Below are 12,024 nucleotides of genomic sequence, written 5' to 3'. Positions count from 1 at the left end.
GGTAACCCAACAATAACATACTCACACATCTGTGACTTGCTTACTATATCAACTTGTGACCATTATGTACGAGATAATGGATATAAAAATATAGATATTAGATACACCTTCATAGGGAGATTCTTCCCTTAACACGTTAAACGCCAGAAATTTTTGAGAGTACCCTTTTGAGAGACCAATTACATTATGAACAATAAATGGAAGAATGTTTTGTTCGTAATATCTGTTTGTTTGTGCTTAAATGTTTGTTTGTTACCAAGGTAACCCACCAATAATATACTCACACATCTGTGACTTGCTTACTAGGTATATCAACTTCTGACCATTATGTACGAGATAATGGATATAAAAATATAGATATTAGATACACCTTCATAGGGAGATTCTTCCCTTAACACGTTAAACGCCAGAAAGTTTTGAGAGTACCCTTTTGAGAGACCAACAATTTTCCGGGAGTTTCGAGAAAAAACTCAAGCATAGCAAAATATTCTGAGGGACCAGAGTTATTAGACCTCCATATTATAGGTACAAAATACATTGTATTGAGTGACATAGAGCACCTCATTTCTCTAAAGAATACACTGGATTAAGGTACTCATATGTACCTCATGTCAAGAGAAAACTGATATTTGAGGTAGATAAAGGTACCACTGGGGCTTAAAGTGTTAACTTATCCTTATACCTCCAGGTAGACCTATGTCTGGCTAGGGGACGTTAAACAGAGGGTGGACTAGCGTCTGGCTGTAGGACTATAAACAGGGAGGAGAACAGCCTCCTAACCAGCCTAGCTAGCTGATAGTTTCAAAGGGTTCTCTCTGCTTGAAAAAAAACAAGCCCAAGTCCTCATGATGGTTGACTGCAATTCAGGACAAGCCAATTAAACACGGCTAGAGACCATCACACCGGTGTATAGCAGATAAAAAAGATGAACTCTTTTTATTTTGCCATCACCAGTCGGCTACAGCTGAAGCCACAACAACATTCCTTCTCTCATGTCTTACGCCTTCATGTCCCTTTGTGTTTCCAGACCAGGATTCTCTCAAGGAAGCTCTCCTGGAAACTTCTCCCTACTTATTAGCCGCCACTGTCATTGTTTCGATTCTACACTCGGTGTTTGAATTACTTGCCTTCAAGAATGGTAAGTAACCACTGTCGTGTCTGTTCTCCTCTTGGTGCGTTTCATAATCGACCCAATTGGAGATTTTACTTAATGATCTAAAAGTCAATACCTCCTGCATTTGTAAACAACAACTTATGGGAGATTTTTATTTTTTTTTAACCCAAAAAGGAGTCATGAAGTAGAAAATACCATCACGTCACGTGAGCTAATGGTGAGTCGGAAAGAAAGATGTAGTTCAAGGTTTTCCCATAATATTGTAGTTAATCTCTTTCAGGACATCACGTGAGTTCACTTAGTGTGTTTCTATGTACCTTTAATGTTTGCGCCCCTCGCTGCTTGCTTCATAAGAAAAAAAGGAATTTTAATTGTGTTAAGCATAAATTCTTGTCATAAATGTCGTTCCCTGCTTAATGCACTACGCTAAATTTTATGACTTGACTTGAACTCGTACCACCAACCTCCAGATCCGAAGTCCACCGCGCTAACCACTATACAACTGAGGTTGCTTCATAATAAATTCGTTGTAAAACCCTTTGATACTTCTATTCATTGCAGATATTCAGTTCTGGAACAACCGTCAGTCTCTGGAAGGTCTGTCCGTACGAAGTGTCTTCTTCAACGTGTTCCAATCTGTGGTGGTTCTCCTGTATGTCCTAGACAACGATGCCAATACTCTTATACGAATCAGCTGTTTTGTCAGTGTCGGGATAGAACTGTGGAAGATCAATAAGGTAGGAAAGATTTTTTTTAACTGGAAAGGCCCGTTCTAACTTGTCGTTCGGCAAAAATTGTGCATTCAACGTGCCATCGCCGCTGACTTACCAGGCGAGTGTCTTGACCAGATGGGTGTTACTTTATGTGAACCACTAGATTTGAAACATAATTAAAAATAAAATTGAAAAAAGAAAAAAAAAAAAAATCACTAGAATATCTCCCCTCCGGTAGAGACCCTAGGATGAATTCAGCGTTTCCCCTCTGTATGGCCAGACCAATCTTTTGAGGAAGAAAATGCTTAGAAACGATTTATTGCCGAAACTTTCCTGATAAACCTTTGAGTCAACGCTCTAGTAATAGGTAGGTATGTCTAGTTGTCTAGGTGGGCATTTTTTTTTTTTAGAATTATGATGGTAATTCTCCGGTGCTAACCTAGGTAGGTAGGTACTTCAAATATGGAAAATTGTGGAAAGAGACCCTCCCATCCATCAAATATTTACTAGATACCTATACTTAAAGGTACCTAAGTAGTAAATTTAGCTAGATCTATATGAATTTATTTGAAAATGGTACAAATGTGGTAAGTTGTCGTGAAAAAGTTTCATAGGTGGGACATATTATTTAGGTATGTATAACAATGGAGGAGTTGCAAGTGGGTAAAAATTATAAAAAAATGGTCGATTCTTATGTAAAAAGTTGGGAAAAATCCAAATCTGAGGTCAAAACTCCGAAAAAACAACAGTAAAAGGTCGAAAATTCAATTTTTATAATGAGAAGTTCAAAGATTTGTGACGTCAGACTTAACGCAGCATGCTAGCGGCGGAGCAGAACTGCGCAGAAACGTATGGAGATCAGGATGAGCCTGAAGATGAAGGTAAAAACTGACTGTCGAAAATTTTACCTGATTACATTACTTTCCTTCCTATAGAATGAGGAAAGTAAAAATGAGACATTTTAATTGAAATTTTGAATGAATTTTTGTCGCAGATAAAAGAGAGGTAGACCTATGTCTGGCTAGGGGACGTTAAACAGAGGGTGGACTAGCGTCTGGCTGTAGGACTATAAACAGGGAGGAGAACAGCCTCGTAACCAGCCTAGCTAGCTGATAGTTTCAAAGGGTTCTCTCTGCTTGAAAAAAAAAACAAGCCCAAGTCCTCATGATGGAGCCAATTAAACAATTTTCTGTGACTTTCTCTTTCCCAACATTTGCATAATTATTCTTGTTTTTTAACATCACAAAGCTACCTACCCCTCTCCATGTAGATACTCTCTGACTACTGGTTGACTCCTAAACCGCACTGTCTACTGAGGTAGAGATAGCAGCTATGTGCTTACTCCTTTGTACCTACATATACGAGTAATAGGTAGGTATGTCTAGGTGGGCATTTTTTTTTTTTTTTTAGAATTATGGTGGTAATTCTCCGGTGCTAATCTAGGTAGGTACCTACTTCAAATATGGAAAACTGTGGAAAGAGACCCTCCCATCCCTTCAAATATTTACTAGATACCTACTTATAGGTACCTAAGTAGTAAATTTAGCCATCTATATATGTAAGTAAACCCACATAATACCTACTTACCTACTATACACTGGTACCTAGGTACCTACCTAAGTCAATCATCTATCCTTGAAGGAGGACGGAAAAAAATATTCCAAGACAAAATATGGTAATTTTCAAAAGTTTCTAAAAAAAAATGGAAATTCGAACAAAACAAAATTTGCCCAAACTTTTTTTTCCTGTCACTTTTAAGTTTAGTCAATTTTTCTTTTCTCCTGCTTTCTATCGTACCAAATTTGCCCAAACTTTTTTTTCCTGTCACTTTTAAGTTTAGTCAATTTTTCTTTTCTCCTGCTTTCTATCGTACCTACCTACCTACCAGAATATCTTACAACACAAACATTTTTCACTTCGTTCGAGCTGATTTTTCTCTTTATTCTTCTAGATAGGTACCTAGTACCTACCTGCTCGTACCTACTTGGTGTACCTACCTACCTACCTACCTATTTTAACCCATCATTTAATTTCAAGATCTACCTACCTACCTACCTACCAGAATATCTTACAACACAAACATTTTTCACTTCGTTCGAGCTGATTTTTCTCTTTATTCTTCTAGATAGGTACCTAATACCTACCTGCTCGTACCTACTTGGTGTACCTACCTACCTATTTTAACCCATCATTTAATTTCAAGATCTAGGTATGTAGCTAATTTAATAATAGAAAGTAAAAAGAATATTTTGGCTCTTGCCGACTTGTCATTTCATTCAAAACGCCTAAAAATTAACAGTATACGCAATGTGCCCGTCATATTTTTCGACAACGTGTGAAACGATCTTCGAAATCCACCAGTGTTGTCAACGCTACGGGAATCCGGCAACACTGGTTAACCCAATCATTTTTTTTTTTTTTTTATCAAACGAGCAAAAGCCAAAAGCAAGGAAGAAGGATTTCAGCTTTCAGCTAATCATATCTTTTTATCAATAATCTTTGAGTAGGTATTGAATTTTGAGCTTTCCAAGTCATGCCTTCATAAGGGCGTAGGTTTAGCGGGAACACTGTGAACTGTTAGCACGAAACATTGTGCATGTAGCGGTAACTTCATCTGTAAGTGATACACCTTGTTAGGAATGGCAGAAGGAGATAGTCAGAATAATTCCAGTGCTGTGTCCCCAAGCAATGGTCCTGCTGAAGTAAGTTAAATCCCTGATATTAAACCCAGTTTGGTTATATTTTCTGGAAATTCATTCTTCTTCCCAGGTATCTAAGTAGGTATTACTTAGAAGATCCTCTAAAAATCCCAAAATGGGTGTGAGGATGACTAGGTATTGGGAAATCATAGGTCACCACCCAATTTTGTATGGGTTCCCTATTACATAAGACTGGCTTCATCCTGAGCAATTTTTAATTAAGCTGTCACCCCTCTAAATATATATGTAACATTTATTTAACAGGTAAGTACAATATTTTACTAATAATATAATGGTCAAATTATTTCATTTTCCAGGGAGAAGCAGCTCAAAATGCTCAGCAAGCTAGACAGCCATCTACTGCTGAGTCATTCTTTGCCATCACAAAGAGTTTAATCATCAGGGGATTGGTCATATACTTCATTTCGTCCTTCTTCAGGAAACCACAGCCTACTCAAGATGTTGGCCCTAATGGTGCAGCTTTGCCTCCCAGAATACCCTCCCTGAATTTATTTGAAAATGGTACAAATGTGGTAAGTTGTCATGAAAAAGTTTCATAGGTGGGGACATAATATTTAGGTATGTATAACAATTATATTGTTCGCACCCTCTGTAGATATATCCCTGCATTCTACATGTCTGTAAGTGCATTATGTCAACTCAAATACTTAACCATCTTCTTACAAGAGTTGCAAAATGCCTACCAACCTGCTATAAACTTGCACACAAGTCAGAGGTCCTCAATTCTACAAATTTGATTATTGAAGAGGTGAAAGAATGTTGTTCAGTATGTACTAAAAACCAGCCATAATAAAGTAGCGCTAGGTAGCGCCACTATGCAAGCACGCTAGCGGCGGAGCAGAAAGAACTGCGCCGAAACGTATGCGCACAAACACATTAATGCGTTGCCTGCAAGGGAGCTTTTCTCGGGACATTTGATGTGACGTCATCGCCTACGGGAGCGTATGCCGTGACGTCAAAGTTTACGATTTGCCGGTATTTTTTAAATCGATTTATCTCGGGATCTAGAAGTCGTAGAAGAAAAAGGAAAATTCCGTTGGTCCTCATTTTTCCTGCTCTATGACTTTGAAACACCACCCAAGTAAGCGCAACTGATCTATTATATTGTTTGCACCCTCTGTAGATATATATCCCTGCATTCTACATGTCTGTAAGTGCATTATGTCAACTCAAATAGATACCTACTTAACTATCTTCTTACAAGAGTTGCAAAATGCCTACTAACCTGCTATAAACTTGCACACAAGTCAGAGGTCCTGAATTCTACAAATTTGATTATTGAAGACTTGAAGAGGTGAAAGAATGTTGTTCAGTATGTGCTAAAAACCAGCCATAATAAAGTAAGAAAAAAGTTTGGACTACCTTTGACATAGCAGAAATAATACCAATATCTGTACTAAGTATAGGTACAGTTGGATATGATACTTGTTTTGTTTTTCTGCCTTCTAGGAAATGTATGTATTTCTGTCAGAAAGTGACAGGAATCCAGATTTTGACAACTCACATGCCCTGATTTGGAAACATGACAATCTTGTGTATGGAGACTGGACAGCAGGACCCTATGGAGATGGCACATTCAAATTGAGTACTAAACTGACCACAACAGAGGTATGTTCTCAAGTCATTCTTAAATATCTTGTCTGTGTTCATGGGGAGAGTTTCAACTTTAGCTTGAGTTGTTTGAAAAGTCTGTGTAATATCTTAGTTGTAGACTTACAGAAAAAGTGATTAAAGGGACACTAAAAAAGGCTGCAACTTAAATGAAATTAATGTGCCCCTTAACTACCTATTTACAGTATTTCCACTTAATATTTGAGGTACCACAATAAAGTGGTGCACTACTTCATTACTAATAAATAATTTACCTTGCAGAAACTAAAAAACAACGGTTCGATCTACCTCCATGTATACTTTACAAAGCCTGTAAGTCAGTTTGGTGACACACCTCAATCTCTCAAGACAAAGCTCACTGCAACTACAACTATTCATGGAGTGAAGCAGTTGAACAAATTCAAGAGGTTGAAGTTCCAGAGAACTCAGAACCTCTTGACTGGGCAGACCGAAGCCAGTTTGGAGGAAATCAAGGTAAGAGACTGAAATTGAGCCTTATCATTTTGCTGTGATTCAAATTATGCTCTTTTGTTGCCCTTACAAGGCTGATTGCAACCTGAGGCAGCCAATGTCTATGTCACTGGTCCAGGTATCAATACAGAACGTTATCTAACTTCTGTGACCATTTGGTCAAGTGGTTAAGGTTAAGAACTTTGACTCTCTACCTGAAGCTATATTGGGCTCAAATCCCAGCTGGGACAGAAATTTTCTGACCAAACTTTTCTATTCCCAAATGAGGATGGATGTAAGAGAATATGTCTTGAAGTAAGTAGGTAATTCAAAAGTGGTACCAAAGCCCAATAAAAAAAAGTGATTAATCAGAAAATAGGGCACCATTCAACATCTTGGGTATAACTTCTCATTATGGAGGATAAGTTAGTTTATATCCCCAATTTTACAGCTAGAATTTTCCTTGGTTACAGAAAGCAGAGACCATCAAGTCAGAGGTGGTATCTCACTGGCATCCCAACCTTACAATCAATTTGGTGACAGACCAGACCAACTGGGTTGAGGGCTCAGTTCCACCTCCTTTGAATGAGTGTAAGTTTACTTGATAGCATGTTGGCCTAGTAGGTATCACACTAGATTACTCCAGAGGTCCTAGGTTCAATTCCAGGAAGATTTCAAGTTTTTCTGCTCTGAGCTTTCATCTTGATACAGTACCTCAGTAAGTAGTACAGTGCAGTGATTTGTTCAAGGTCAGCCACTCACTATCAGGCAGACCTGACAGGTACACCTGATAATGTGTGTGCTCATCAGGTATTAGGTAGACCTGGCAGGCGGACCTGATCAGCCGTATCTGTCAGGTCTACCTGATAGTGAGTGGCTGGCCCAAGCTGCAATAACACAACAGAGTAGTTCGTCCATGTTTATTATTTTATTATTATTATTATTGTCCATATTTTATTAATTATTACTTTGATAATCTTCACACATGGCCTTGCTGCTTAGTGTGTAAATAAGTAAAGAAATAAATAGAAATATTTTTTCTCCAGATATTGAATTTCTACCTGACGGCGGCCATTACAAGCCGGCCGTCTTCTTCAACGACTACTGGAACATGCTGCGTGACTATTCGCCCATCAACTCTACAGTGACCTCGCTCGATCTCACGCTCACCTATCAGCCTCTGTCCTTGTTCAAGTGGCAAATCTACTCGGCTCAAACAATGAAGAGCAAGTGGAGTGTGAACAGTTTGCTCGGAGATCAGGATGAGCCTGAAGATGAAGGTAAAAACTGACTGTCGAAAATTTTACCTGATTACATTACTTTCCTTCCTATAGAATAAAGAAAGTAAAAATGAGACATTTTAATTGAAATTTTGAATGAATTTTTGTCGCAGATAAAAGAAATACTACAAGGCCAGCCATTCACCATCAGGTATAAGGTAGACCTGACAGGCGGACCTGATCAGGTGTACCTGTTAGGTCTGCCTGATGGTGTGTGTGTGTGCTCATTAGCTATCAGGTAGACTTGACAGGCCGTTTTCAGCCGTACCTGTCAGGTCTACCTGATAGTGAGTGGCTGACTTTTTTATCATTATTTTATTTACATTTATTTTTTATATCATTAAGCATATCTTTGATCCATATTGCTTCCAGATATTGAATTTCTACCAGACGGCGGCCACTATAAGCCGGCCGTTTTCTTCAATGACTACTGGAACATGCTGCGTGACTATTCTCCCATCAACTCTACAGTGACCTCGCTCGATCTCACGCTCACCTATCAGCCTCTGTCCTTGTTCAAGTGGCAAATCTACTCGGCTCAAACAATGAAGAGCAAGTGGAGTGTGAACAGTTTGCTCGGAGATCAGGATGAGCCTGAAGATGAAGGTAAAAACTGACTGTCGAAAATTTTACCTGATTACATTACTTTCCTTCCTATAGAATAAAGAAAGTAAAAATGAGACATTTTAATTGAAATTTTGAATGAATTTTTGTCGCAGATAAAAGAGAGGTAGACCTATGTCTGGCTAGGGGACGTTAAACAGAGGGTGGACTAGCGTCTGGCTGTAGGACTATAAACAGGGAGGAGAACAGCTAACCCTAACCAGCCTAGCAAGCTGGCAGTTCTTCAAAGGGTTCTCTCTGCTTTTAAAGACCAAGCACAAGTCCTCACGATGGTTGACTGCGGTTCAGGACGAGCCAGCCAAATTAACATGGCTAGAGCTAGAGACCATCCTTACGAAAATTATTATTTTCCCTTACGAAAATTATTATTTTCCTGTGAAATTGGAATTATACCCTAAATCCTTATCTGAGTTTAGCTAAGTTGACCTTACGTTCTGTCGTTTGGCTCACTATTTCTTACAAAGACTGATTTCATTTCTTGTTTTGTCCCAAAAATAGGTATAAAGTCCATGCAATTAGAATCTTATCACTCGTAATTTTCCCTCGTCACACGCACACATGGTTTCCAACTTTGGTCATTAGACTTTGACTACTGCCCCAGCGGTATTTTTCCATTAATTAAAATAGGTACAGTGCCTATTGCCTAATTGACATCTACCTAAATACAAATGCTCTGAGTTAGATAAGCTTTTATGATTTGGTGTGGTCATTTATATTAAAATACAGAATAAACAAACAACTTATTGTTTTGTTGACAATACTTATTACATTATTTGTTTAATTTTAATCTCCAAATATGTGGCTAAAGGGCATGAAACAAGTGTAAGTACGCGTCAGAAGTATTGGGTTCAAATCCAGGCACATCAGTCAATTTTTTTGCTGGCCATGGATTTTGGGATGCACAAGGCTCAAGAATGTTTGCGGACAAACTTTCAGTGATAGATATCTGGATGAGTGACATTCTCGCCTGGACACATCAGTAGGGCTCATCACATAATATGCAGTTAGGTCCTATTTGTTATTTTGGGGTGCACTCACACTCAGTAACTCAGTTACAAATCCTTTTGACCCATTTTTCAGAAGACCGCAAACGCAAAGGGGATTTTTTTTTTTTTTTTTTTTAACCCAAAAAGGAGTCATGAAATAGAAAATACCATCACGTCACGTGAGCTAATGGTGAGTCGGAAAGATGTAGTTCAAGGTTTTCCCATAATATTGTAGTTAATCTCTTTCAGGACATTACGTGAGTTCACTTAGTGTGTTTCTATGTACCTTTAACGTTTGCGCCCCTCGCTGCTTGCTTCATAAAAAAAGGAATTTTAATTGTGTTAAGCATAAATTCTTGTCATAAATGTCGTTCCCTGCTTAATGCACTACGTTAAATTTTATGTCTTGACTTGGACTCGAACCACCAACCTCCAGATCCGAAGTCCACCGCGCTAACCACTATACAACTGAAGTTGCTTCATCATCCGGTAGGTTGGTTAACCTTTTTTTTTTTTTTTTTTTTTTTCAAATCTGATAACAAAATGTTTGGCGCGAATTTCAAAAAATAAATTTAGTTAAATCTTCAAAATTAGCGAAGGAAACTTTTCTTTGAAAGAATTTTCAATGATTTCTTCTTAAAATTGTCCAGTTTTCTACAAATAGGGGCGAGGTTTTTGTTTTACTGTGTAAAATGATTTACACAATGTACAGAAACACTCGAATATCATCAGTGTTTTCATACTCCTGTTTACATCTCCTAACTAAACAGCTATTCTGCACATCACCTGCTTCAGGGATTACAAAAGCAACATCATCTACAGGAAAAACTGTTGGGCTCTACAAAATTGTTGAACCTGCAATACATACTCCACAACTTGAAGTACCTCTGGAATCAGGGATATCGCTACCAAGTTATCATTTCACTGGTAAGAACAAAATGATGAAAGATGATGGGGGGAAAGTAGATTTTGGAAGGAAGGGAATTTAATGTTGGACCTCTGGGAAGACACTCTTCCCAGATCACAAACAGGACTAAGCACGAGCCAGCCTAGTTAGCTTGGTTGGTAGCGTGTCTGCCTTGTAACCGCTAGGCCGCGGATTCGATTCCCGCCCTGGGTGGAATCTATCCCGAACGAATAACGTTCGTTCTCGGAACGGCTGGCTTTTTCCTATCCTGTCTTCCTTCTCTCTTCGATTTCGAGACGATAAGACCTTGGAAGTTACAGTTCCCTCTATCAAACCTCTTAAAAAAAAAACTGTTACAATGCAGTTCCACCAAGTACCTACTTACCTATATTGGAAATAAATTAATGTAAACTATAATCAGTCTGCTCCTAAATGTATGTTTGAAACCTTTACTATCCTGTCTTCCTTCTCTCTTCGATTTCGGGACGATAAGACCTTGGAAGTTACAGTTCCCTCTATCAAACCTCTTTTTTTAAAAAAAACTATTTATGAATTTATTATTTTGTTTGTTTACCCTGTTTTGTTTGTTTGGTTTTGGCTAAACATGAATTGTTTAGCCAAACGCAGTTGGCCTCAAAGCGATCACTCTAAAGCTGATTGAGAGGCCGACGACAGACGTCGACCCCATCTGAACATAGGAAAAGGCGAAGAAAAAGAAGAAGAAGATTTATGAATTTAATGTCATCGCTCTTCAGCACGAGCCAGCCTAGTTAGCTTGGTTGGTAGCGTGTCTGCCTTGTAACCGCTAGGCCGCGGATTCGATTCCCGCCCTGGGTGGAATTTATCCCGAACGAATAACGTTCGTTCTCGGAACGGCTGGCTTTTTCCTATCCTGTCTTCCTTCTCTCTTCGATTTCGGGACGATAAGACCTTGGAAGTTACAGTTCCCTCTATCAAACCTCTTTAAAAAAAAACTATTTATGAATTTATTATTTTGTTTGTTTACCCTGTTTTGTTTGTTTGGTTTTGGCTAGCCAAACGCAGTTGGCCTCAAAGCGATCACTCTAAAGCTGATTGAGAGGCCGACGACAGACGTCGACCCCATCTGAACATAGGAAAAGGCGAAGAAAAAGAAGAAGAAGATATATGAATTTAATGTCATCACTCTTTTTGCCTTCAGGTTTCATCATGATGACTCCCCAGTTGTTCATCAACTACAAGCTGAAGTCCGTGGCTCATCTGCCCTGGAGAATGATGTCCTACAAATGCCTCAACACTTTCATCGATGACATCTTTGCTTTTGTCATCAAAATGCCCACCATGTATCGGCTGGGATGTCTGAGAGACGGTTAGTATAGAATAGAATATATCTTGTTTATCCTGCCCGAAAAGTCCCTCTACCCCAGCAGTCTAAGCAAGGTCTCTTATTTAAATACTTTTTATTTATTTTATTTGACATAAGGTCTGACATGCAAGATGAAGTCCTGTCCTGTCACAAGGCTGTCGTCCTATCCTGACGTCCTTCTTTCTTCCATTTCGGCCAAGACCTGTCACAAAAACTAATATGAAAAAAATAACAACAATAACAAACAATACCTAAACTATAAAAACAGGTGGAA

General features: G+C 38.7%; 1 protein-coding gene and 1 long non-coding RNA gene across 2 annotated transcripts; both read left to right on the top strand.

Moving 5' to 3' along the window:
• The first annotated feature begins 1,011 nt into the window (after window positions 1-1,011).
• LOC113470842 lies at window positions 1,012-1,810 on the top strand. Its single transcript, XR_003393748.1, has 2 exons — window positions 1,012-1,138; window positions 1,676-1,810. It is a non-coding gene; the product is annotated as an uncharacterized LOC113470842 (long non-coding RNA).
• A 2,440-nt stretch (window positions 1,811-4,250) lies between these two features.
• LOC103517487 (cleft lip and palate transmembrane protein 1 homolog) lies at window positions 4,251-11,979 on the top strand. The gene is made up of 9 exons (XM_026829573.1): window positions 4,251-4,529; window positions 4,844-5,059; window positions 5,997-6,155; window positions 6,420-6,632; window positions 7,082-7,199; window positions 7,655-7,888; window positions 8,261-8,494; window positions 9,011-9,044; window positions 11,548-11,979. Exons 1-9 carry the CDS (start codon window positions 4,467-4,469, stop codon window positions 11,756-11,758), a joined length of 1,482 nt encoding a protein of 493 aa, XP_026685374.1. The 5' UTR covers window positions 4,251-4,466; the 3' UTR covers window positions 11,759-11,979.
• The last annotated feature ends 45 nt before the right edge of the window (window positions 11,980-12,024 follow it).

This window comes from Diaphorina citri, unplaced genomic scaffold, assembly GCF_000475195.1.
Source record: "Diaphorina citri unplaced genomic scaffold, Diaci psyllid genome assembly version 1.1 scaffold1865, whole genome shotgun sequence".
Classification (NCBI taxonomy): domain Eukaryota; kingdom Metazoa; phylum Arthropoda; class Insecta; order Hemiptera; family Psyllidae; genus Diaphorina; species Diaphorina citri.
Note: the sequence above shows the minus strand (reverse complement) of the source record. Positions and strands in the feature narration are given on the sequence as shown.

Excerpts from the sequence above, each read along its gene's own strand:
- LOC103517487 (XM_026829573.1), top strand. The coding sequence starts at position 4,467 with ATGGCAGAAGGAGATAGTCAGAATAATTCCAGTGCTGTGTCCCCAAGC. Across the intron at positions 5,060-5,996 it reads TTGAAAATGGTACAAATGTG|GAAATGTATGTATTTCTGTC; the intron begins GTAAGTTGTCAT and ends TCTGCCTTCTAG. Across the intron at positions 8,495-9,010 it reads GGATGAGCCTGAAGATGAAG|GTATAAAGTCCATGCAATTA; the intron begins GTAAAAACTGAC and ends TCCCAAAAATAG.